Source organism: Gymnodraco acuticeps, unplaced genomic scaffold (genome assembly GCF_902827175.1).
Source record: "Gymnodraco acuticeps unplaced genomic scaffold, fGymAcu1.1, whole genome shotgun sequence".
In the NCBI taxonomy this organism is placed as follows: Eukaryota; Metazoa; Chordata; class Actinopteri; order Perciformes; family Bathydraconidae; genus Gymnodraco; species Gymnodraco acuticeps.
Window position 1 is genome coordinate 83,820 of NW_022989933.1, and position 27,372 is coordinate 111,191.

At 41.0% G+C, this 27,372-nt stretch overlaps 1 protein-coding gene across 1 annotated transcript in view; it reads left to right on the forward strand.

The window, feature by feature from the left end:
• The window catches only part of atp11b (ATPase phospholipid transporting 11B (putative)), a 56,336-nt gene that overhangs the window by 20,170 nt on the left and 8,794 nt on the right, over nucleotides 1–27,372 (forward strand). The window contains 19 exon segments of the mRNA XM_034209984.1: nucleotides 78–236; nucleotides 902–1,080; nucleotides 3,241–3,309; nucleotides 3,440–3,513; nucleotides 3,811–3,914; nucleotides 4,555–4,736; nucleotides 6,767–6,970; nucleotides 7,561–7,714; nucleotides 7,799–7,813; nucleotides 7,815–7,874; nucleotides 7,876–7,903; nucleotides 8,337–8,482; nucleotides 8,701–8,760; nucleotides 9,321–9,448; nucleotides 13,811–13,949; nucleotides 17,120–17,185; nucleotides 17,669–17,772; nucleotides 17,926–18,091; nucleotides 27,095–27,252. Coding sequence (XP_034065875.1) covers nucleotides 78–236; nucleotides 902–1,080; nucleotides 3,241–3,309; nucleotides 3,440–3,513; nucleotides 3,811–3,914; nucleotides 4,555–4,736; nucleotides 6,767–6,970; nucleotides 7,561–7,714; nucleotides 7,799–7,813; nucleotides 7,815–7,874; nucleotides 7,876–7,903; nucleotides 8,337–8,482; nucleotides 8,701–8,760; nucleotides 9,321–9,448; nucleotides 13,811–13,949; nucleotides 17,120–17,185; nucleotides 17,669–17,772; nucleotides 17,926–18,091; nucleotides 27,095–27,252 — 2,195 coding nt within the window.

Genomic DNA, 27,372 nt, shown 5'->3' on the forward strand with positions numbered 1-27,372 from the left:
ATTGTCATCCTAATAATAGGAAAGGACACTCTGCCTCACATCTACTACTTGAATAATATTTTTATTTATTTTCTTAGGTGGAGTATGTGTTTACAGATAAGACGGGTACGCTAACGGAAAACGAGATGCGCTTCCGTGAGTGTTCAATCAATGGCATCAAGTACCGGGAAGTTAACGGCAAGCTGGTGCCGGAGGGAATGACTGACGATTCACCAGACGGCTCTTCACCTCACCTGGTAACTCGCATATGAATGCACTGTTCCCAATTCTGCCATTTAACGAGCACCACCGAAGAATACGATTAAAGGGGCCCTATTATGCTTTTTAGGGTTCTCCCTTTTCTGTACTGGGTAATATAGGTTTTTGTGCATGGAAATGATCTGCAAAGGCTAAAATCCCAAAGTTCCATCCAGAGAGAGTTTCTCTCCCACACACTCTTCCCCCCCCCTCCCCCCCCCCCCCCCCCCCCCCCCTACTTGAAATGGTTTCCTTTGTCTACTTATGTAACATAGTGACATCATTATGTAACACTTGTGTTTCTATTGGCTAGCGCTCGAACAAATTGTATGTGAAAGCTTAAGGGGTGGGACATCTCTAAGCTGTTGACCAATCACAACAGAGCCGGCCGGGAAAAGACAAATAAAGACTTTTTGAACAGTAAAGCATGTAAACATGTTACGGCAGAGGAACAAAATACAAGTATGAACCTGAAACTTTGCATAAAAGAGCCCCTTTAAATGACTCTATTAGACAATGATGTTATAAGGAAAGACAATTGGCCTAATGGATTTATCCCTGTTGCAGCATAAAATGCACAAAATGATTGACTTTTAATCACATCTCCCTTATGTTTACAATGACAGTTAACTTTCTAACCCCTTCCTGTTCTCTTTTCATCCAGACGGGTGAGGAATTATTATTTCTCAAGGCGGTGTCCTTGTGTCACACGGTTCAGATCAGCTACGATCAGCCAGACAGGGGCGGAGACCCATTCTCCCATTCAAATGGTTTCTCTTCCAATCACATAGAGTACTACGCCTCTTCACCCGACGAGAAAGCTTTAGTAGAGGCAACAAAGAGGTGAGGGTACATTTAAATTCAGCTAAAATAGCTGATTTGTGCATGCTGACTTTGACACCAAGAGTGTTTTCGACATTCTCAGTTTACTCGCATCACTCCAACCTTTTTCCTGCCGTAACCCTTGTTTTTGAGGGGTTTTTTGTTGCAGAAATATAGAGCAGGCCACGATTTAATGTACAGTGAAAACCCTCTAACAAATGATTGTGTAAAATGTCTCAAATACATTAATAGAAAGAGACCAGATTCTCTTATACCAGTTAGATAAAGATGGAAGCTGCAAACAACTCTTCCATTTCTAGGAAGGACGGAGCATTTATGAATGAGAAATGAGGCTGTGTACATCTAAATTGCCAACTATAAGGCTTCATTGGGCAGGAGTCAGGGATTCTTGCCTATGCCAATTCATTGCATCTAATTGAATTATGTCATGCAGTTAGGGTTGCACCCATGACCCAATGCCTTCATGCTCCATTTGGCCCCAGACAGTGCATCTGTTCTGTTTTGTTTTTGTGTTTTAATTTAAACTGAAAGCAGACACAGTTGGAAACATAACCTCAATATTCACCTGCAAACATAACACCTGTTACAACACCATTTATTTAAAAAGGAGTCACAGTTGGTCAGATTACTATTAGATATTGGTATTACATATCTTTGGACTTTATTCTGCTGTTGTTGGTATTCTGTATTGTGATTTGCCAATTCCTTAATAATGAGAATAGTGCTGTGACATGTTAAGTGTACAACCCCATCCTGGGGCCTCATTTATAAACGGTGCGTATGCTCAAAAGATGGCGTACGCCAGTTTCTAAGCAATGTTTGCGATTTATAAAAAACTTGACGGGAAAATGTGCGGTCCTCCACGCAAACTCTGACCCATGTGTACGCACTAAGCACACAAACGGGAGAGACGAGAAACTGCGACACCGTTGGCAGAAGGAAGAATGGAGAGAAATATGTGGAAATAATACCATAAATAAAATGTTACCTCTCATTTATCATATGAATATGTTGTCTTAATGTTATGACATGTTTTCTCATAAATGATGCGGTAAGCAGGACAGAATTACGTCTAAACTGACGCCGTTTTGCATTTCTATAGGTTGTAGATACGAGCATGGTTTTATACTGTCATGTTTAATCGTGTTTTATGCCGTTTGCTAAGACTTGATAAGTCGCTCATAAAACACAGGAGGTATGGAAACTAAGAACACCATGTATTTGGTAGATTTGGCAGCTAATATAACGCAACACATTAGTTTGTATTTCCTTTAACTGGTGGATATAGAGTTGCTGCAGTGGAGACGCTGCGCACAGCTGATTGATAGCTGGAACACAAACCACCAAATAAAAAAAATAAACATGAATTGACTCCACTCCGCAGGGATCCCCCGATACCTTCTTACAGTTTCTCATCATGGGGGGGTCTCCTGTCCCCGGCACAAACACACTGACACACCGTCTGGGGAAGGTTATGTGTATTTTTTTAGTCATTAACTTTTTTCGGACCACTTATTTATTTATGTTGGTGACGATCCGACCTCCATGCTGCTACTCTGGTTCAAACTGCATCCACCAAACAATATGATTTATCTCGACCTCCACAAAATAACCAAAATCTGACACGGTGTGAAATGTATTTTTTAGCTGTTCTGTCGTCATTTCCTGCGATCTTCTTCATGCAGTCAATCAAAATGAATATTAATACGGGGCGTTTCTTTGATTATTTATAGGCAAATATGGGCGTTATGTGAAGCCCGCAAAAGCTGCGCCGCATTTCGAGTTGATTGTGATTTATAAAGGGAAACGCAGTACGCAGTGTTTTATGAATCTGAAAATGTCTGTGCGTATTTATTTGCTTTGTCCTACGTAAGCAACCATCCCACGTGAATCCTACGCAAGGCTTTATAACTGAGGCCCCAGAGCTTTTGCACTTTGCCCTGCTGCAAGTACATAAGCCAAAATAGCAGGTGAACATAGAGACTGTGCACTAAATATCTACCTCTTAGCACTTGTCGCTGAAATAGAGTCCTGAGTGGCCTGAGGAGACTGCTCTAGCTAAAAGTTACATCGTTTTTCTTATAAAGACCCCGTATTTAAAGGTCAGATAGTCCATTCTCCAGAGAAGGTCACTTTAACTGCTGTCTGTTTTTTCCTCAGGCTGGGAGTGGAATTCACTCGCTGTAGTGGAGAGACCATGGAGATCAAAACATTTGGCAAGTCAGAAAAGTAAGTCTAACCCCTTAATACTATGAACAACAAATAACCATGCAATACAAACACATCTATTCGCAGGAAAGAAACTGTGTCTTCTGTCCTGCGAGTCCAAAGTGAGGTTAACCTAAGTGTGCTCCCTCAGATACAAACTGCTCCATGTGTTAGAGTTTGACGCTAACCGCAGGAGGATGAGCGTCATACTGCAGACTCCCTCAGGTAACTCCACCTGAACGTATACAGTATTTTAGCATTATTGACTATATATTTACCGCAGCAATAATAAGCACTTTACGGAAGAGCAATGGATCATGATGTCTAACAGAAGATGGAAAATAAATAAAACGCTAATTATAAAAAGTAATATAAACTGCAATTAAAAATACATTATATAGCCTTGTTGTGATGTTTATTCTAAGGGTTTTCATTAGTTCATTTTGTGTACCAAGGTAATGTTTTCCATTGCATTAAGAGTATTTTGACAACGTATCATCTTATTATGTTTTGACTTTAAAGGTGGCCAAGTGCTGTTCACCAAGGGCGCTGAGTCGGCCATCTTGCCTTTCGCTACCAGTGGTGAGATCGAAAAGACGAGACTACACGTTGATGAGTTTGCCTTGGTGAGAACATGGATGCTCTCCAGCAGCTTTCATGACTATATTACACATCTGTTTAGTGGATGGATGGCCGTGGGCCTGCCCCCTGATCCATATCATCAGAAGTGCGTGTTCATTATGTGCGCAGGCCTGGCATTTCCAGGCACTGAAGTGATTACTTTTGGCTCTGTGCTCCTATTAGACTATAAATTCTTCACCACAACCGGTCCAAACACAGACAGACTGTACACACACACACACACACACACACACACACACACACACACACACACACACACACACACACACACACACACACACACACACACACACACACACACACACACATCTGGCCCCCACATCATGTCATCGGACGTCAGTACCCGGGAGACGGGGTTCTGGACCGGGTTGATTTGTGGTCGTCTTCCCCTCTGGCTGGTTCTGTGATTTAAAGCCAAGCTCTGATCATGTGTTTTCTGTTCTTTTTCTCTGCCTTTTTTCAGCTTGCTTTCCTTCTTTTTTCTCCTTTACACATATTCTTAACTCACTCACGCTTTCCTCTATACAAAGCTCACCTCTTCCTGTCTTTATATTCTGTTCTGTCCTTTTTTTTTTTACATTTCTTATATTCTGACTGACGCCCACCTTCCTCCTCCCACTGCAGAAAGGATTGCGGACCTTGGTTGTAGCATGTCGTCACTTCAGCCCGGAGGAGTACATTGATGTGGACAGGCATCTGAACGCAGCCCGCACCGCGCTGCAGCAGAGGGAGGAGCGGCTGCAGGAGGCCTTCAGCTACATCGAGAGAGACCTGCATCTCCTTGGAGCAACGGGGGTCGAGGACAAGTATGAACACAAACAAATACATTTAAATGAATCAGTGCTGCCCCTTTAAAAAAACACATTTTCATACCTCTTATGCATATGTCGTCTTTCACATCACATACAAATCTTTACAGTCCAAACAGAAAGCAGCACCGAAATGTTAGTTTGTTAAAAGTGTTGGAATTAGGTTACCCTATTTCCTCTACCCTAATATAGTTGAGGGGGTGCTCGTGAACTGTCAACGGGGGGGGGAGGGGCTTGGGGGAGCCTCGCTGCGTGGAAACGGCCCGCTGAACGACCGGCCGTTCTGTGATTCTCCAGAACACACAGATGGCCAGTCCGCCCCTGGGTGGAGGTGAAGGGAATGAGCACTTTTACAGCCTTTTTGGCGAGTTGGGGGAGACAGCCAAAATTGTGCAAGTGACACTTTACTCATCTTTTTCTCGTTATCTTTTTCTCACGCTGCACCTCCCCTGAAGCTCTCTGGCGCCCCCCCCAGGGAGGCGCGCCTCACACTTTGAAAAGCGCTGACCTATAGTAAATGTTTAGATAAAACATATGTTTTATTTCCGCAGGGTTAGCTTTAAGAAAAATCAATGTACTGTATTGTAGCTTTAGATTGATGTTTCAGTGCCTCCTGTGCATTTAAAGCCAGTTAGCAGCACGGCTGTATAAATGATGATGTTGGTCTGAAGGTTGGTCGGCCCTTCACGTCAGGAGTGAAATATCTCCACATATATATATATATATATATATATGTATATATTCATTAATGATACCCAAAGGGCTAACCCATTGACTTTGATTATCTCCTCACTTTTTTCTAACTAATTTGACTGCAGGTTGACTTCTATGCTTTTTATTTAAATGAGACACTTAGGATTGGTTGCCTTAAACCATTAAAAACAGATTGTCAAGATTAAATAGCCAGAAGGTAACTCAAAGTAATTTAGTAGTCCACGCAGATTGTGCCAGTAAAATGTAATTTGTCCAACATTTTGGTTTTCATCAACTAATTGCATTCTCATCTGCCTTAGCTGCACTTAGAGGTTTACTGCTTATAAGTTAAAAGTAGCATGCTTAAACGCTAAACAAAGAAGGGGGACATGGGAAACCTTCCTGCAAGAATGTAATTTATGAACATCATTAGTCTTGTGAAATGTTTTGTAACTAGGAAATGTAATTGTTTCACTCAAAGATGGGACTTTTCTTGAGGTTAAGAAATATAAATAACTAACTGAAGATTGTTATGTTCCAAGAAATTAAACTGAGATAGTTTGACATCAGTGCAGATTGTACAACAGTTGGAAACACATGACTATAAACAGACAGATAAACAAAAAGAGCAGGAGAATCTTCAACAAACAAACAACGTATAGTCATCAGGGAGAAAGAAGCCTCACCCCACTGAGCCTCTCTGGAAGTGAATGTTGATGTGAGTTTGCATCAGCTCACCATCTGCTCCTCACATAAGCCTTTCTCCTTTCTCCCGTCGTTTATCTCCACTGCTCTGTTTCTGCATCTGTAATGAATTCCTCCTCAGGCACACATGGTCACAATCAAAGGATCTTCTCTATCATGGAAGGCGTTACTAGAATTCCCCTCTTGAGCCTAATAACGCTGACAGGCATGGTCATATTATCAGAGTTTTTTTTCAAAGTCTCCACCCTCCTTCAGTGTTGCTTTTGAATAAGTCTGTTTAAACTACGACTACCTATTTATCCAACCATAATGTATTGGATTGATCTTTTTTGGTTTGAAGAAGGTTTTGTATATTCGCAGACCTTGCCTGTCTGTATCCTATAAAAAGAGCTTCCTGCCAATCCCAAAATAGGTGTATTGAATCATGGCCTCTTTAGCTGCCTACCAAGCCTTTGTGGCTTGACCACATAATGACAACCGTAGTAAAACACCAGGTTTTTAATGCTGGCCTCAGCCACAACAACTCTATAATGTAATTATACAAAGGGATCACTAAAAGCTTTGAATAAACAGCGCATACAACATAAGTACATTTATTTTATACTATTTCCTACTCTTGTCTCTATCAGACTCCAAGAGAAAGTACAGGAGACCATCGAGGCTCTGCGTCTGGCAGGGATCAAAGTATGGGTGCTGACAGGGGACAAACATGAGACGGCGGTCAGCGTCAGCCTGTCCTGCGGACACTTCCACAGAACCATGAACATCCTGGAGCTCCTGCAGCAGCGCTCTGATAACGACTGTGCTGAGCAGCTCCGCAGACTGGACAGGAGGTGAGTGCGTGTCGTAAAATGCATCTTAAAGCTACATCGGAGCTCTCTTTTTATATGCATGATTTTCACTTGAATTATGTCCTGACGCTGTTGTCTGCATATGGGTTTAACAGTCAGGTTTTTTGTAAATAATAAAAACGTGAAAATACTCTTCATTTTTCAAGATGCCAGTTTTTGGAAATGTTTCTGCAGTAGGCAGGCCTACTTTGTTGCTCTAATAAAAGTCAAGGGCAGGAATTGGTACAGTGATTAAAGTGCTGTTTGTTTGTATGCTTGTGTCCCAACTGAAAACTGGACGTAAATATTTAAATACCATATTTGGGTGCTTCAACTTACTGTACACCAACAAAAACTCAAAAGTGCTTCTAAGTGCTAAATATTTCAACTAGAAACACTCTAAATAAAAATAGGATTTGTTTGTGATAAATGTGTAGAAAACAAAACATAAAGTGACAAGATTATCTGCTACTGAATGGACTAACAGTCAAATCGAATACAGCATTAGATAGATGTAGTAGTTCTTTCTATTGCTCTCCTCATCCATAACTAATCATATTGTATTCTTAAACTTGCTCTCTGATTTCTTCCAGGATCAAGGAGGACCATGTCATACAGCACGGGTTAGTCGTGGACGGGGCCAGCCTGTCTTTAGCGTTGAGGGAACACGAGAAACTCTTTATGGAAGTGTGTAAAAACTGTTCAGCTGTGCTGTGCTGCCGCATGGCCCCACTGCAGAAAGCTAAGGTACCAGTCCATAAACACACACCCACACACACCAAAACTCTTTACCATCGTGTCCATGTGTCAATGATATGTTGTTCTGTCCAGGTGGTGCGTCTATTAAAAAACCTCCCCAGAGAAACCAATCACCCTAGCTATTGGGGACGGAGCCAATGATGTCAGTAATGATACAGGAAGCTCATGTGGGCATAGGTAAACAGTCACCTCAAACACAGTGTGCTCTCTAACTTTGATATTGTATTGTCCAGTGTATCCTTCAGTGTGTGTGTGTGTGTGTGTGTGTGTGTGTGTGTGTGTGTGTGTGTGTGTGTGGTGTGTGTGTGTGTGTGTGTGTGTGTGTGTGTGTGTGTGTGTGTGTGTGTGTGTGTGTGTGTGTGTGTGTGTGTTTGTGTGTGGTGTGTGTGTGTGTGTGTGTGTGTGTGTGTGTGTGTGTGTGTGTGTTGTGTGTGTGTGTGTGTGTGTGGTGTGTGGTGTGTGTGTGTGTGTGTGGTGTGTGTGTGTGTGTGTGTGTGTGTGTGTGTGTGGTGTGTGTGTGTGTGTGTGTGTGTGTGTGTGTGTGTGTGTGTGTGTGTGGTGTGTGTGTGTGTGTTTGTGTGTGTGTGTGTGTGTGTGTGTGTGTGTGCAGGTATCATGGGCAAGGAGGGTCGTCAGGCCGTGAGAAACAGTGACTATGCAATCCCCAGGTTTAAGTTCCTGGCTAAACTTCTGCTGGTCCACGGTCACTTTTACTATATTCGAATAGCTACGCTTGTACAGTACTTTTTCTACAAGGTGAGTTACTTAAATATATCTGCATATTTTATTTGTATTACAAGCTACAGAATGATCCAGAATCCAGAGTTTTGAAAAGTGCTTTTTAAACTGGACTCGCACTACTCCATGTCTTGAGCTGAATAAGTCTGTAAGAGCTCTACAAGGCCCAGTGTTCGGCCATCTCTCCTTTCACTGCAATATTTTTTATGTTTCGTTTTTCACTGTTTCTTTTCCAGAACGTGTGTTTTATCACGCCCCAGTTTTTATACCAGTTCTTCTGTCTGTTTTCACAACAAGTAAGTCTCTTTATCTATACACCCTCCACTATTTCATGTCATTGTAGATTTGTTTAGGGTTTTAATGCCATTGGCTTCCTAGAATGCATTCTTAACTATACCTAAGTTTCTTTTTAAATACCTCCCTCGAGAGAGTTTGATATCCTGTTTGATTTGCATTTTTTATTTCAAAATTAAAATGCCCAATAAGCCAGAACATTGAGTTTGAAATGTTGTTCTGGAAGCCTGTGAAAATTGCTGTATTATTTAAACAGTGGATGTCCCACTTTGCATTTAAACTCTTCATTCTCACTCTTCACCACATCGCTTTAGAACTCGAGTTGAATTATTTATTAGACTATTATTGGCATTAAATCTAAAGTTCTGTCTGCTATTAAAGTAATTACTTCTGTCCGAGACCCTAAGAAATTACAACCATTCTTTTTTGCCTGTGTATCCAAACCTGATAAAGCTCTTGTCTTTTTTTTAAATGTTTTGTAAGTTATCTAAGATAACCGGTTTGTTTAAGTTTGGTCTAATGGGTTTGTGTTAAGTGAAATGCTGTCTCTTTTCCGTCCCAGACTCTGTATGACAGTGTTTATCTGACACTGTACAACATCTGCTTCACCTCGCTTCCCATCCTGGTGTTCAGCCTATTTGAACAGCTGGTCCATCCACACGTACTGCAGAATAAACCTGGCCTGTACAGGTAAGCTCACATGTCATCTCTGTAATATTATACAAAAGCAATAACTGTTTAAGGGTCGCTTGCATATATACAAAATGTATGTATAACTGCCATAAATGTATACGAAAAACATAGTAAATTATTTTGTGGTACACCATCTACATTCACAAATTGCTACTGTTTAACAAAGATGGCTAAAATACATTTTGTTTACATTTTGGGTAGAACAAGCACAAAATAGTATGTAGTAATAGAGAATGCAATTCCTGAAGAAATTGCTAGTGGGAATGCTTTATGCTGAAAAGCTGACGCTAAACTGCTATGCTGAAATGTAATGTGTAAGAAGAAAGTGAATAATTTAGATTGAAATTATACATGAACACTGGGGGCTTGAATGTGTGATGAGAGAAGAAAATAAAGTAAAAAGGCTTGGAAAAGCAGCAGAATATTTGAACTGCAAACTTTTTAACTAACTTGATGGCGAATGATCTGTCGCCATGCCAACAACATTTGATGACATCCCATAACACGCTTAGATGCGTTGATGGCTGCATCGTTACCAAACCTGTGAAGTTTTGGGCGGCCGTTTGGAGCATTTTCACTGAAGTTATGAGAAAACCGTGTTTCATGGCGAGCATTGTGTTGCCATGGCAACGGCATTTGAAGAAATCTCAAAACTGTCCGTAGATGTCTTCACGGCTGGACTGTTAGTGAAGTTTGAGCACTTTTTGAACATTTTCATAGGAGTTATAGCGACATCGTCTTTTATGGCGAGGGATGAGTTTCCATGGAAACGGCATATGATGAAACCCCATAATTGACGTAGAGCTGTTGAGGGCTGGACCGTTAACCATTATCTGAAGTCTGCTGCTGTTTTGACCCTTTTCATAGGCGTTACGACAACATCGTGTTTTCAATCAATCAATCAATCAATCAATGTTTATTTATATAGCCCAATATCACAAATGTTACATTTGTCTCAGTGGACTTCACAGTTTGTACAGAATATCAGTATGACAATACGACACCCTCTGTTCTTAGACCCTCACATCGTACAAGGAAAAACTTCCGGAGAAAACCCACAGTTTAAAGGGAAAAATGGGAGAAACCTCAGGGAGAGCAACAGAGGAGGGATCCCTCTCCCAGGACGGACAGACGTGCAATAGATGCCGTGTGTAAATTGAAAAGATAATACATTTGCAACATAGGTAGTCCAAATGTTTGGAAATGCATGTGTGTATAATAGGAAGATGAATCCACGAGGATATCCATCCAGGACTTATGATCCAGGACCACAACCACGACTCAAGATCCAGGGCTCGCGATCCAGGACACAGGACCGCAGCAACAGGATCATCCATGACTCCGGATCCCGGCGTATATAGACACCAAAAAGAAAGACATTTGGGGAAGCTGGGTTAATCGGAACATGAGAGTACACAGGTATAGACCGAAAGAAGGAAGAAGTAAGGTGTCCCCCGACAAACTAAGCCTATATCAGCAAAACTAGGGGCTGAATCTAATCAGCCCTAACTATAAGCTTTATCAAAAAGGAAGGTCTTAAGCGCACTCTTAAAAACGGATAGGGTGTCTGCCGCCCGAACACAAACTGGAAGCTGATTCCACAAATGTGGAGCTTGATAAGAAAAGGCTCTGGCTCCCATTGTACTTTTAGAGACTCGAGGAACAACCAACAACCCTGCATTCTTGGAACGCAATGCCCTAGTAGGACAGTAGGGTATAATGAGTTATTTAAGGTAAGATGGCGCCTGCCCATTAAGGGCTTTGTAGGCGAGAAGAAGAATTTTAAATTCTATCCTGTGTTCTATAGGGAGCCAGTGTAAGGCAAGCCAGAACAGGAGTAATGTGGTCCCTTTTCCTAACTCTGGTTAGTACACGAGCTGCAGCATTTTGAATCAGCTGAAGCGACTTGACTGACTTCTTGGTACACCCTGATAATAAGGAGTTACAATAATCCAGCCTTGAAGTAACAAATGCATGGACTAGTTTTTCTGCATCGTTTTGAGGCAAGATATGCCTGATTTTTGCAATGTTACGTAGATGGAAGTAGGCAGTCCTTGAAATTGATTTTATGTGGGCGTTAAAGGATAAATCAAATATAACACCAAGATTGCTTACAGTCTCACTGGAGGCCAAATTAATGCCATCCATAGTTAGTATATCTTTAGATAATTTGTTTCGTAGATTCTTCGGGCCAAGTACAATAACTTCAGTTTTGGTCGTGTTTAACAAAACGTTTAAGGTCATCCACGTTTTTAAGTCCTTAAGGCAGTCTTGAATTTTATTTAGATGATTAATTTCATCAGGCTTGATTGATAAATATAGTTGAGTATCATCCGCATAACAATGACAATGTACAGAATGATTCCTTATAATATTGCCCAACGGAAGCACATACAATGCGAACAAAATAGGCCCAAGCACTGAGCCCTGTGGCACTCCATGGCTAACTTTGGTTTGCGTCGAAGATTCAGAGTTTTATGGCGAGGGATTTCCATAGAAACGGCATATGGTGAGATGTCAGATTTGACATAGAGCTGTTGAGGCATGGAGAGGTGATATACAGGTGAAGATTGTGGGACGACCGGACCGTGTCCATTGGAGCTACAGTGACATCGTGTTTTATGGCGAGGGGTGCTTTTCCATGGCAACAGCCTATGGTGAGATCTCAGATTTGGCATAAAGCTGTTGAGGCATGGACCGGTGATAAACAAGCAAAGTTTGGGGGACGATCGGACCATGTCCATTGGAGTTACAGCGACATCGTGTCTTATGGCGAGGGATGCGTATCCATGGGAACGGCATATGATGACACCCCATAATTGACGTAGAGCTGTTGAGGGCAGGACCATTAACCATTATCTGAAGTCTGCTGCTCTGGGCATGTCAGTTGGAATTATGACATCATCGTGTTCCATGACACAGGTGTTTTATATTTGAGCTAACGAAGTGTCCAGAGATCAAAGGTTTCCATGGTGGTGTGTCAATCAGTGAGAGGAGAGCATTTTCATTGTTCTGAATGAGAGATAAACCTCTTACATGTGAACGTTTTGTTGAAGAACCGTAACAGATATCGGTGAAATTTCAAAGCGTGAAGCATGTCAAGGAACTTGATCACCTGAAGTGTACTTTTTGTATACTTTCGGGTTAATAATGTGGCCTTTTTGGCAGATTAACTAAAGGTGTGCGGCTGCTGTGGTGAGGAAAGGTGAGGCTGAACTTACAATGGGGTTTAATGTTGAAAGTTGTTGTCACTTCATGCCCTCAAGAGGCATTTTGTTTAATTATTTTGCTTAATTTTTTTTTTTTTTTCAAGCTACGAAATGTTTTCCTACGTTTCTCATGAAAGATTATGTCTCAGGAATGTAGGGTTTGGGAATTATGGCAGGTTTAAAAAAATATATGAAGGCAAAATTAAATCTGTCCTCCACTCTAGCTGTGACATCTCGCTATCTAAAATCAGAAGAAGGCCTCTTTACCAAGGTCTGAACAATGTTTAATATCTTTAATAGTACGAATCATATTTAAAAGTTGTGTTACACGAATAATGTCAGAAAGATGTGTAACATTTTAAAGTTGGAATGAGGTTTCTGAGTGAAAGTATGAAGGAGCAGTTAGCAGTTGAAGTTGCATGAAGATTGTTCAAGTCTGAAGAGTTTCTCCATTGACCTTCACGTTAAAATGTGATGAATTATGGGATGTATCTCTGGAATTATGAAAGTTATGAATAAGAAAAGTAATAGCCATCGATTCCCGACCGAGCTGAACGTTTTGATGTGTGAACGGAGTTTCTGCGATGTTCAATGTGGGAGAAGAAGAGGTGCAAAATAACCCGGCGGAATAATAAAGAATTTTGTGCGTAGCATAACAGATAGTTGGAATGCTGTGTCAGCATTCCCACTAAAATATGTCACAGCCTGATGTGAGCTAGTTTTTTCCAAGTCATTGACCTCTTAACATATCCCTGCATGTCACTTAGCACATGTTTTCTCGAGTTAATCTTAAATGTTTTCATTTTGTCTGAGGTTTTTATCCATTTTACTTTGTTACTTTGAATTTGTAAGAAGCGTCATGTTGGTGGAGGTGTTCTTCTGTGAGCATGTTGCTAAGCAATTATGACAACATACTAGTCAGGGTATTATTCCCAAAAGCAGAATAATACTATCCGTGGTATGCGGTTTTTATGTCACGCCCATGAACCAGAATCAGGTAGCTTGCTCTGGCCTAGTTTCTTAATAAACATGTTTCTTATATCAGTCTTTAAACGTCAAAATAATAATTTATACAGCACAGTGAAACACAACAGATATGATACAATATATTTCTTCTCAGAAAAAAAAAAAAAAATTCTGTATCCTACAGGGACATCAGCAAGAACTCCCTGCTGTCTTTCCGGACGTTCCTGTACTGGACTCTGTTGGGCTTCTGTCACGCCTTCATCTTCTTCTTCGGATCCTACATACTGATGGGAGATGACACCACGCTCATGGGCAATGGACAGGTGATCTAGTCTGTGTGTGTCTGTGTGTATGGTTGTTGAGTGTGTGTTTATAGTAAAATCCTTAGAAAATGAATTGTCCTGCTTACCTTATCAGAATGGTTGCTGTAGGAAATGATTGGTAGATTAGAAAGAAATGTGTGTATCCATGTTATGATGAGTTATTGTTATTGATGGGGCTGGTTGCCTGAAGGTATTTCTTCAGTCAATCCTTCTCTTAATCTAGTTCGTTTTTCATCTGTCTCTTCTTCATTCTGTCTTTTTTTTGTAACCACCTTGTACACTGTTTGTCTCTATATCTGTGCTAGCATGTATGTCAGTATATCTACTAATGTCACCTTTTCTTCTTTTCATATCTTCTGTGTCTCTGGTTTATCACTAAATCAATTTCCTTCCATTTTACTTTGCCGTCCGTCTCTCTCTCTAAAGTTTGGTATTTCAGAAAGCACTCACTCCTGTAGCTCTCACTCGCTTGTCTTTTTCTTCTATCTTTCGTTGATTTCTCTTTTTTCCTTCTACCTTCACGCTGTGCATGTCTTCAGATCTTGCGAGCTAACAGGCAGCTGGTAAGAGTCTGCTCTACAGTTGAATGCATGTCTTCCTGGGGGGGGTAATGAGAGGACTATCAGCATGATTCCTAAACATATTGTTGTCTTGCTAATGATGATGTAGAAAATTATGATTTTTCATACCTATACTTTGTTTTAAATATTGAAATGAGCAGTATGATGGAAGTTAGAAAACATGCAGTGGAATGTGCATTTTGCTTAAAATATAGTTGTAGTAACCTGCATGAATTTAAACTTTTACTTAAAAAAATCTACTACTACTGCATAGACAACTACATTTACATACAACAAAAGGCCAATAGATCCACACATGAATATATCATTGCCTTTAAACATACAGACCACAGGCTTCAAGTGTTTGCTTGTATAGTTATATATCCTAGAATTGTGCCGTGTACCTTTATTAATCCCCATGGGGAAATTCAGGAGTTAAAGGTCCCATGTCATGGCCATTTCTACTGATCATAATTCCATTGTTGAGGTCTACTAGAATAGATTGACATTGTTCAATGTTCCAAACTCACATTGGTTTCTCATTCAGCATCTCTATATACTATGTGTATTCACTCTCTGTCCTACACGCCTTGTTGGAGCTCCTGCCCCCCCCCCCCCCCTCCCTGTGAGCCCACTGTGCTCTGATTGGTCAGCTCGCCCACTCTGTTCTGATGAGTCCACCACCGTTACAGCGGAACATCAGTGATTATGTGTTACAATGGCGTTTGTTAGCAACCAGGAAATGACACCAGTAAGGACAAACAGATGAGAATGCTGCGTGGGGTCTGGGTGCCGTGTTGGCGGGACGTTGCGGGGCTTGCTGCTCCGCCCTTTGAGGATCGAGGAGCGGACAGTGTGAGCTGGGTTACTGGTGTCGTTTCCTGGTTGCTGCGAGACAGCGCGGAACTCAGCCTGAGCACACACACACACACACACTCACAGCCAGGCTGTTCGCCATACACTCACAGCCTGAGAAAAGACAAGGCTGAGTGAGTGTTCTCTGCGATCCCAACTCGTCTATTACCAACGTTCAGGGAGCTCTATGCAAGTCAATGGGACTCCCTGATAGTTGAAAATCGACGCTAAAGGTCCCCCCACTGCATTTGATAGTGACGCCAAGTGTGTGTGAGGAGCTCCACGGACCAATTGGTCCATTTGGTTGTCGTTACGTCACTTAGACCAGGGAGGAAAAAATGGAAAAAGAAAAATCTCCAACGAGGCGTTCTAGGGCAGCATAGACACGTCTTTTCTGTGTTAGAGTTGTACTCGCTACAGGGTGTACTTTGAGGGTTTGTGACTTTGCAGACCGTTTACATGCAGAAAAACCTTCATAACACACAAGGGGACGGGTAATAACCGGAAAAGCATGACATGGGACCTTTAAAGCAGCAACAGAGTGAGAGTGAAAAACATGACAGTACAGATTCACACAAGGATAATACAATTACAAATAACAGCATATAAGTAACTGTTAGTACCAGATATCACAACAAGGAAAACGTTGATCATTTTAATGAACATACATACATATTTTAGTTTGGATTGTTAAATATATTTTCATGTCAGTGTGCAGATGCGAGTGCAGGTCGAAGTCATTTGTACGAACAGTGCAGATTGTATGTATGTACAGTACGGCTTACTTTTAATGGGTTACATGGTTAGTCAAACAGATACGATAATTTGCATACAATAACATTTGTATGGTTTAAATATAAAAAAATCAGGGTCATTTCGTTCTTGATTATTACAAATCTAGACAAGGTGCAAAGTTTATCAAAAGTGTTACCAGTACGGTCATGAATTAAAAGCTGGTGATGGTTACAGTAAATATGTAAATAGATCATAAAACAAAAGTCATTTTATTAACAAATGTGCTCCACAGAGCCGAGTTTTTAAGGACTTTTGTAAACAATTCTGCATGTTTTTTTTTAACGATATAATGAACTAGAACAATATTCCTGTAAGGGGTCATGAATTGTGTTTGTTTGGCTGCACCTTATTCCTCTCACTATTACTTTTGAGTGTTCAGACTCCAGAGCGGTCCTGAAATGCCTGGTAACAAAACAATGCTCCCCACAGCTCTCAAAGTGGTTCTCATAGCAGGCGGTGGAGCTAGTGGCAGAGGTGACATGGTAGGAGTCCAGGCCTTTATTGAAGGCATCATAAAACCACTCAGCTTTTTAACTGAGTCTGATTTCTTCTATTCCACAACCAAAGCACAACCCTTTCACCGTCTCACCTGTCCTGACTCCCAACCTCGATCCAGATTACTGGTTTTAATACGATCAATCCAAGTAAAATAAGCGGTTAATGTCAAATACAGCCACTTGGATTTCTTGCAATGAAATGCTAACAAAATGTTATATTTTTACATTTGAATGATTGGCGAACTAGTACTTATTTAATACTGCTGAGGTAAAAAGGAACAACACACAACAGGAAGAAGAAATTGTAAAGTATAAATATTGCAGACAACAGGTCGACCATGCATATTGTTATGTTGTTATTAACTGGGTCCATGCATGTAAACATATCCAGTATTCCTCTGTTCTATTGCCAAAGTGTGATACTGTTGATAGTTTCATTAACAGTTCAGTGTTTGTTTTATAGATGTTTGGGAACTGGACATTTGGAATGTTGGTGTTCACGGTCATGGTCATCACAGTCACATTAAAGGTACATTACAGCCAATGTTATGCTCACTCTCTTTCACATTGCTATTTGTTAGTTTGTTATGATATCACATTATCATTTTACTTTATTTTCATAACCTTACTTACTATAGTTACATACTTTTTTATTTTCAGCTGTAAATATTCATGATATTTGTGTTGTATAATGACAGTGTAATATTAGTATAGCTTGTCACTCTGGGGGTTAACTGAGAGCTGTGTAGCATGTTTGGGTCCATATGGAAACACTTATATCGCCACAGTGAACAAACTACAGTATGTTTTGAAGTATAACGATGATGTCCGTGGCCATTAACAGGAAATTATTTGTCACAGGTCGGGGTCAAGGTCTTTTTTACTGCACAGAGACGGATGCTGTGGTTTAGTGATGCCTTAACTGTCCCCGTGTCAGTGTTTTACGCATTCTTTTCATTTCCTCCCCCTCCTGTATGTGCTTGTTCGTGTATGTCTATTTGTGTAATAACAGCTTGCTTTAGAGACTCAGTTCTGGACATGGATGAACCATTTTGTGACGTGGGGTTCAATTGCCTTCTACTTCATCTTCTCCCTCTTCTATGGAGGCATCATCTGGTAAGAAAAGGTTCCTTACAGAGTCTATGTTTTTCTTTCTGAAGTAGATGAACTTTCACATTCAAGCTCACAGGGTCTCTGCTCTGTGTGTACAAAAGTTTCCATCTTTTTTTCTGCACTATGTAACCATTGTGTCCCCTCCCCTCCCTCCAGGCCCTTCCTCCACACGCAGGACATGTACTTTGTATTCATGCAGCTTCTGTCCAGCGGCTCTGCCTGGTTCGCCATCATCATCATCGTCATAACTTGCCTCCTCCCCGATGTGGTGAAGAAGGTGTTCTACCGACATCTGCAGCCTACCAGCACACAGAAGAGTCAGGTAACATGGGGGGGAGGGGCAGAAAGAGGACTTTTACAGGTTGTTTTCTGGGAACCTTTGTCAAGAAGTCCAGCCAATCTGCTAAAGTGGGTTCTACTGGGTACAGAGGAAAGGTTCCATTTCTAATTGGCTGCACATTAAAGAGGCTCTTCCAGGATTGATCTGCTCATTTCCTCAGAGGTTTCCCAGTGTTTCACACGCCCTGCACCGAGCTGGCCGGACTCCAAGGAGCACCTTAGTCACTGTTAGTCACAGCAGTTCTCTCTACTCACTGTTTAAACGTTTTCTAGGGAAACTTCTTGAACTATCCTGCATTTCTTCTGTGTCTACTCCGACTCGGGGAATGGAAGATGTTGTCTTTGTTTATCTCTGCTCTCATTAGAAGTTGAGTTTTGGATATTTAGTGTGTAGGTAGACTACATTTACAAACCTGGATTATTTTTAGCTTAAAGTGGTTAAGTGATCAAGCCAAGATGACCTTTTTGTCAGGCCAAATCATGATTCAAAAGTCAAAATGAGAGAAAAAAGTCAGATATAAGATTATAATTTAAAGATAAGATATGAATTGCAATAAATGGGAACAATTTGAGGCTAGCAGGCTCAATACCACAGTAGTAAAATAATCCTAACGTTTTTTTTATTTATATCTGTAGTTATGGGCTTTTCATTTTCGCTCCACATGCTCCAAAGTAAAACTAATTCAAAGTAATGAAATGGAACAGGACAAACACATTGCAGTAGTTAAGCTGTCTTCTACTGTACGCACTGTTAGATTTAATACTCCCTCCTACTTGTATCGCCAAAAACTGAAATGATATTTCCTGTAATGTGATAAGAGCCTGAGAGGGAGAACATAAAGTAAAATGTCAAGGTAACTCAGATTGTAGACACAGAGAGGAAGTATTTTCTGTGTCACTTTGTTCCAACAGTTCATATTTTTCTCCGCCTCCGTGGTCATGAGTTACCCGTTTCTTTACAGGAACAGCATGGTGTTTGGTTGCACATGAAAACACACCGCATGATTTTAATCCAACACACACACACACACGGCGTGCATGATCACCTCTCAGCAGACCCATGCTGTTATTGTATTGATTCGTCCAGCTGGTGACTGTTTATGTTTTATATTATTCCTTCTTCCTTTCCAAACTCTTGTCTTCTTTCTCAGGAGCTGCCTATTCCAATCCTCTGTGGTGTTTCCGCTCTAACCTTTGTCCTGTTTGTCCCTAAATATATGCGTGTGTGTGATTCTGAAAGTGGTACACTCTAAACTGTGTGTTTAAATGTGTGTGTGTCTGTGAGACCTTGCTATCTAACCTCTCTGTGTGTCTGTGTGTGTGTTCTTCCTCCTATCCTCTCTGTGTGTGCTCCCGGTGAAGATGTATACCAACCGTGTGGCGATAGGTGATGACTTCATCGCTCTGCAGCCGCTCTCCAGAGCCAAGAGCCAGCTGGGCAAAATTAGGTAGAGGACACGAGACTGATTCAGACCTGGGCTTAAAATACATCCAGAAATCAATTCAAATAAAACAAGTTAAGCAGGAGTGCTTTATCAGAAGCAGTGTTTCTATACAAGACGCTTTTGGGATGCGACTGTATATCTGTTAATAGTCAGTCAGCATTAGTGGTTTGTCCATTTTCCCTGTAGAGATGCTGCTCCTTCTAAATGTGATCTCTCTTCATTAGTTTGAATATATATGATTTTCAAATATTATAGCACTTTAAGAAACTACCACAGGGCCTCTTATTTGCAACGTTTTGCTGATTAAATGTATAAAATCAGTATGATAATTGTATTAGATGACTATGATAGACACAAGAAAAAAAGCATGTTCCACACCAATCTTTGTCACCACTAATGCAAAAACTTTACATGATGTTTCTTGACATTATTTTTGTTGAGTTGCCATTAATCAAAAGTAAAGTAAAAAATATACATACAAAAAAAAGATGATTGATTGATGCAAAGCTCAACATTAGGTTCAAATTAAATGTACAGTATGAATGTATTTTGAGAAGGGGAACGACACTCTTTGTCTTGGAACCCGAAAGTGAAATGTGAAACATTGCTTTATGTAACAAGCGCTCCTGCTTTTGATCAATCAGGCCAATCAGAAATGTTCTTCCTCCCTGGTCTGGACCTGATTTAGTCCCACTGAAGCCTGTTCCTAACACAGCACATGCACTGCAGAGATGTGTGCTGATAATGTTGGAACAGTTGCTTTCTGTTATATCTGTGACTGCATGCCCTGAACAGGCCAATCAGCATTCTCCGTCATTAGGATGAGGAGGGGGTATACATATATGTAGGGGCTTTCTGGGGTAGGATTTATTGCCAAAAATGTGACATAAAGCATTTCAGCTGTTGCATGTGTTGCATTTTAGTGACAGGCTGAAATAAAGAATGTGTTCTGAGACATCCCCCACTCCTGCCCATGAAAGCATGGTCCCTGTCATTACACCCCCACTGCATGAACATACAGAGGAATGAGAGAGGGAATGAATGATGTAATTGGGTTACGTTTGACTCCGCCCTAGCACTCGATAAAGTGTAATAGCAATGTTGTTGTACAGGGACTATTTAGGGTCATTCTGAATGTGACTTCCTGCATCTGCATCAGTCCCTAATCAGAGCACCTGATCATGAGCTCCTGGTCGTGTCATACAAACACAGTATGGTACGCCACACAGTTACATATCCTAAAGTCGCATGGTGCAGCCCATCACACCTTCCCTTTAATCTACAGCATGGTCCGTCCTTTTGACAAAGTGAATAAACACCTGAGCACGGTTTCCCACTTGATACAACCTTCTCTCCAGAGAATTCAGTCCACCTGCATGTTTTCTGCAGACCACCTGCACAAACTGACCCCCCACTCCAGCTGCATGACAGACTCTTGGACTGGTCTGAGCTGACTTGGGCAGCAGCATAATGCTTTCCAATAATAAGCGTGATAAACGGCTGTGTTATTATCACAACCGTTTTAGACTCATGACTTGAAGATCTTGTGCTGTCATAGCATGCGTCCTTGGAGACCGATTGCAAAGGAAACGCTTACAATAGTGTTAGTTCTCTTTGGTGAGGAGAAAAGACCTAAAGCCCTCCAAAGAATCTTGATATTGGACAACACTGTCTGGACATAAGAAATGTATAGTTTATTTATAAGCTTGGCATCCTTTTGTTTTAGACTGCTGGTGAGATAAAACAAACATGAAATATTGGCTTTTCTGACATTTTATAGGCCAAGCATTTGATCTGAATATTTACTATTTACTGCTTGTGTTTACTATTTACTGCTTGTGTTGATAATTTATTTTGAAAGTTTATGTATTTGTTTTCATGTTTTCTGCACGCATATCTTTAGCCTTACAGCTGTGGCATGTTACCACTGATGGTTTGTAACACTAGCTTGAGAATGCTACTCTGGATTTATAACAACATAATAGCCTAGTTGTATGTTTAAAGTTGTTAACATTACATTCAGTCACCAGTGTAAAACATTGGAACACGGATGCAGTCCTGAAGATAAATCCTACCTCTGCAAAGGTGTATTTGCTGAAACTGAACTTTTGGTAGCTTCACATAAGTAATATAACTTGCAGTAGTTTAGGAGAGGTGAATCTGAAACACTGGCAAATGAGTGTATATTCCAAGTCACACCCAATATAAGCCATGCAGTCCCCTTCCGAGTCAATGAGCAGAAACAAACTGCAGACTGACTGATCATAAGTGCTCTATGGGAAGGGAGAGCACAGAGCACATTATGCAAAAGAGATCCCATTTCCTCAGTTTAAGTCATTTATTTCTTCACAAGATGCTCTTACTGGGTTCCAAATCAAAGCATGTATTTATGTGTATGTGCTGTGTAAAGCGCCTATCCAGCTCTGTAGCAATAGTACCACCATCTATCGGAGTCTTTTGTTTTTCTTAATTAGATCAGAGAGAGGTAATCGCAGTAGAACCCGGATGGCTCTCCTGGGTTCTCCGTTGTTTGCCTTCTCTGTAGCTCTGATAGATTCAGCAGCAGGTTAATTGGTTTGGATGCTAATAAATGTGCTCTTATCTCCACTCGAGGAATGCGTTTCCCTCGAGACATCTTTCTCACGCCTGCAGCTTCTCTCTGTGTTCACTTGTCTCTGCTTTTGTGAGAGTTAAAGCCCTCCTCCAGTGACTTCATCACATCCACTCAACCCTTCTGAAAGACCTTTTCTTCAGCAGTGATTTATGATAACCTCACAGTGCCAATTAGGATGAGGTCCAGGTCTGTATCAGGGGAATAAGACCCGGGGTGCTCATTGGTGTCGTGTTTCAAACCACAGGAAGCAGCGGTTCTTATTTGCCTTGTAAGGCAAAAAATGTGCTCTCAACTCTTTTACTTTAAATAGTTGGAGAGGTCACTTGTGAAGGGCTTTAACAACAGGACCAGCATTGATTTGCTCTATATATACTGTATGTGTTAGTGTATCAGAGCTCACTGTAGGACTGACTCGCCGACTGACTGTTTACCTACTGACAATTCACTGGTTGGTAAATAAGCAACACTGAAATGTATCCACAGTCATTTAGTCTCATATTAACTCAAATACATTTACAAAACTAAATGAAACATAGTAAAACACTAACCAATGGTATGAAATAATTTCCTATATTGCCCAAATTTTAAGATAAAATTCTAATAATCATATCATTTTTCCCGTTTCAATAATTGCATTTGAAAGTAGCTGCAATAAATGAATTGACTTATTGTTTAGAATGACAGAAAAATCACCATTTGAATAAATGATTAGTTGTTTAAGTTGCCAAAATGCTGTTTTTTTTCAGCCTCTAACTGAAATATAACTGAATATCGTTGGGTTTTAAATTGACAAGACATTTAAAGACATTATCTTCTTTTGCATTGGAAATATACACTATTATTTGATATATGTCACGCCAAACGATTAATTGAGAAAAAGAGTTTGACAGATACATAGAGTGGTGCAGTGACGAGTCCTAAAACCCGGAAGTGAGTTAGCATTTTACCACTAGCGGTTCCCTCGACTCAGAGTCAACGGGATTTCTCCATAGGATTTTGGAAAATAGCTGGAATTAAGGTCTGTGTTTGACACAAATTGAAGAGACGGATCACGTTTTGTTCTACGACATTAAAAACATCAGCAGTGACCCCACTGGGGATTTTTGAAGTGTTTACGTGTCAGAAAAACGATGGTTGTTACCGAGTGGCTGAATAGGACTACAGAAGTTGTCGAGGACGTTGTACGTCATTACGCCGAACACGTAAACACTCCCGCTAAGTTAGTTTGCCCTGTTCTGCTTGAAAGCAAGTACCTGCACTCATGCAAACTGTTAAAAGAAACGCTTCAACTTTTCAATTCAATTTAGAATCTGTATTTTTTAATATCGATCTTAAGTTGGCGTGGCGAAGTCGTGCGAGCCTGCTGTACTCAGCTGTAGTTCGTATAGCATAACGTTGGCCTTTTGCTTCTGGCGATTCGATTTATGATTATAAAATTATAAAAGTAGGGTAGACATGTGGAGATTATCCGGCTGAACATAACTTGCATTTATCAAACAGGTCAAAATCCCATTGACTCTGAGACGAGGGAACCGGTAGTGGTAAAATGCTAACTCACTTCCGGGTTTTAGGACTCATCACTGCACCACTCTATTGATAATCTAAAAATCAATGGTTGCAGCCCTATCTGAAGAGAGGTGTTATCCCATTACTTCAACTGAATCAAGCCTTAATATGGGACCAAATGACCTGTGGATACTATTGCAGCAGTGTGATGGTTAGTTTTGCTTTACTGGTCATGTTTCTGTGTCTGAACTACCAACAGCCCACCAGGGGGCTCACTGTAAGCATCTTGTGTCCTTCAGATGGAAGAGGGTGAGGGTTCAGTCGGCCCAGAATATGACCCTGTTAAAGCCCAGCGGAGCCCAGGGGAGGACAATTGGCACCTGCTAGCTGCTTATCCTCCCCCTGCTGCCCCCGGCCCAGACCCCTGCTCCCCTAGGTAGTACCATACTTCACTACCATTGTCCCCCTGTCACTGTCCGAGCATTATGGCTTCCCCCGAGGACCAACCAACCCCAAATGGCTGCAGTCACCACATATGTATATTATATTTGGTGAAAACTACCTGCACCTCCAGTCATTCCCCCAAAGCTGCACCTGCACTGCCCTTTATTTCATATGTCACAAATACTGTTCCTGTATATCCTTTAGTCTCACTTCCTGTATGAATGGGCCCATCCTCTCCCACACATACGCTTCCATGAATGATCTCATCCTCATCCAACCATGATTGTCCCCATCCTTCACTGTTAAGACCTCAATTCACCCCTCACTGTAGTTGATCAGATCTGGGATCAGAGTTTAAAGAGAGAGAATGCTGTTGGCATGCTTCGCTGTATATTTGTTCAACCATCTAATCCCCACATACTAATACTTCATATTGAAGCCTCAGTATATTATGTGTGCCTGTAAGTGTTTGATATCTCGTATAACCCCTTTAAGTATGATTTTTAAAGTTGCTGTTGTTCAATTTTGGACTTTTAGTGTTTTGTTTTCTCCACATCATATTTAATATTAAAACATAGATTATTACATTTGCGGTCACCAAAATGATGTTGTTTTCTCAGTTGGTTAAACAAACTCCTGTACTGTAGGGTTGTGCAAAAAGAAATGGTCAACAAACATGAACTTTAGCTGAACTCTATAGCTAATATAGTAAATCAGCCAGCGGATGACGTCACCAATATAGCTGTCACTGAGGCCTTGGCTGTTTCACAACAAAACCCTCAGTTCAAGCAGTCGGTTTACAGACACTGTTTATCAAAGGTTTGGTCGGATCTTTTACTCTAGGAATCATATTGCTGCTCCGTCTCTAGAACAAAAAATGACTTCCACCAAACAATTGCTCAGAAACATTACTTATGACCTTACATTCAACTACTTTCTTGTTTATCTCTCTCGTAAACAGCATTTTTAACATGACGACCACTCAAAACCCAATTATCTCAACTCTGCCTGCTGATGCTTCTGAGAAACAGTAGAAGCCCTTTTAAACTGATGCTACTTCAAATATAAAGTCAATTGATGGATTAATACTAGCTAAATCAGTCATTTTAGGGTTAATAAAAGTGCATTTAACCAACAGATATACTGTACACTACTCTAGGAAAGACTTTCCTCCTCGGCTGTGGCTTCGCTGCGGTTTGGACCCGATGTGTGTTTCAGAAAACCTCATTCTACAACTTTGCTCTTTGCTCAAGTGGTGGCTGTTGTGTCACAGTTATAGAAACAAATCTGTTTGCCGTTTCTCAGAGGGAGGAAAAGCAATATGTTCGGATGGAAAAACACCTGCATTTATTATCCAGGGGCACCTGACCTTGCCAGAATAAATCACATCATCCTGTTTGTGTTTTGCTATTGCCAGCCAAGAAGCAGAAGTTTGGTTTGATGCCAACACCGTCTCCAATTTCTGCTGCAGAGAGTCGCAACAATTCAAAACACAGTGGAATACAAAAGGCACTCGGCTACAAAACAGGACTTTAAACTGTATCACAGGAGACGCTCGCTCCTAGCTGAATGCTTAATGACTAAATATGTCCAGAAGATCAGAAGTTGTTTTCTACATGAGCACATTTTGGAAATAACTCCACATAGTGATTTTTTCTAAGGATTTTAACCCTCCTGTTGTCTTCGGGTCAAATCTGACCGATTTACTACTTTCATCAATCATAACTTTTTTGTTTTACATTCGATTGCATTAAGGCTATGACATCCTTCACAGTAGACATTAGAACTATACAATTGCTGATCACCACTTTCATTGCATTTTGGATGATTTAGTCAACTTTGTAACACCCATGGTGTTCCCAATCCCCCATGTGAATCACACCTGGCACACACACACACACACACACAGAACAATTTGACACATTTCCCGCTCTTATGTGCCCATCCCCCCACATGGATCACACCTGGCGCACGCAATACATGTTCAGTGTCTATTCTTTGTATATTTACTGCAGTTTTTCATGTATACCAGTAGTCTGATACAATATCTACAGTTTGAAAGGGTGTTAAAAGACATTTGGTGATGATTAATGGTTTTAGTGTTAATGTAATAGCAGTTAAAACAGGACCGGTCAAATTTGACCGTGAACACCAAAGTAAGGGGGGGGGAACGAAGACAATAGGAGGGTTAATAAAGCTGATTAATGGCACCATCTAGGTCACTTAAGTTAGTCTGAGGTTGTATAAGAGGAGTGTACAGGATGCAAACTTCAGGAGTGTAACCTCACACTCTCTGCTCTTCACTTTTTCTCTCCTCTCATCACACTGTCTGTCTCTCGGGGGCTGAGTCAGCAGAACAGAGCAGCGTGACCCTGCAGGTTCACAGGCAGCAACTTCATTCATCTTTGTCTCCCAATGCATCACTGCAACACTGATTCATAATGACTCATGTATACAGGGAGGGGTTTCTTGGAGGTGTAATTCAACATCTAAGTTAACACTGAAAATATTTTGCACTGAATTTCAAGTATATCAAGATAATCTTCTTGTATAATGCACAATGATAGGATGTGATAGCTCTGGGGCTTTTCAGAACATACAATACTTCAATTCAATGTGTTTATCAAACAATTCAGAGGACCAAAGTATTCTACTTAACCACAACTTTATAGAGCCTTGTTTTGTCTGTCTTCGCTTTTATGATTTATGTGTTTATTTGTGACATTTCAACCCCTTGTGTAGCATGCGTTCAGTGTTTCCCCCGCCCATCACTCTTCCTGTGGCAGCATGTAATATGTCATCCTACAGTCATCAATCACCCTGACCGTTGACTGTACAGTGTTGGTATTCATTTCTTCTTTTTTTCCTCCTTCCTTCCTTCTCTTTTGCTTTTCATCTTCTGTCCTCTTTACTCCTCTGTCATTTGTCTCACCCTATACCACCAACCTCCTAACCCTGCTCTTTCTCCCCCCTCCAGTCTCTATCAGCCCCCCCGGCCCTCAGCTGTGTGGAGTCCCTGTGCTGCTACCAACATGGGCAGAGCGGCTGTTCCCGCCTGGCCTCCCTCCTGGAGCAAATGACCGGGCAGTGCCAGGCCAGCGCCAGCAATTCTCACGCATCCAGCCGCAGCAACAGGTGGGGAGGACGACAACCACAAACTGTGATTATGAACCCTGATGATCAAACATTTGGGCTGGAGTCCTGAGTGTTTTAGTCCTTAATATGGCTACACCTACTGTAAGGCTTTCTTGTTCA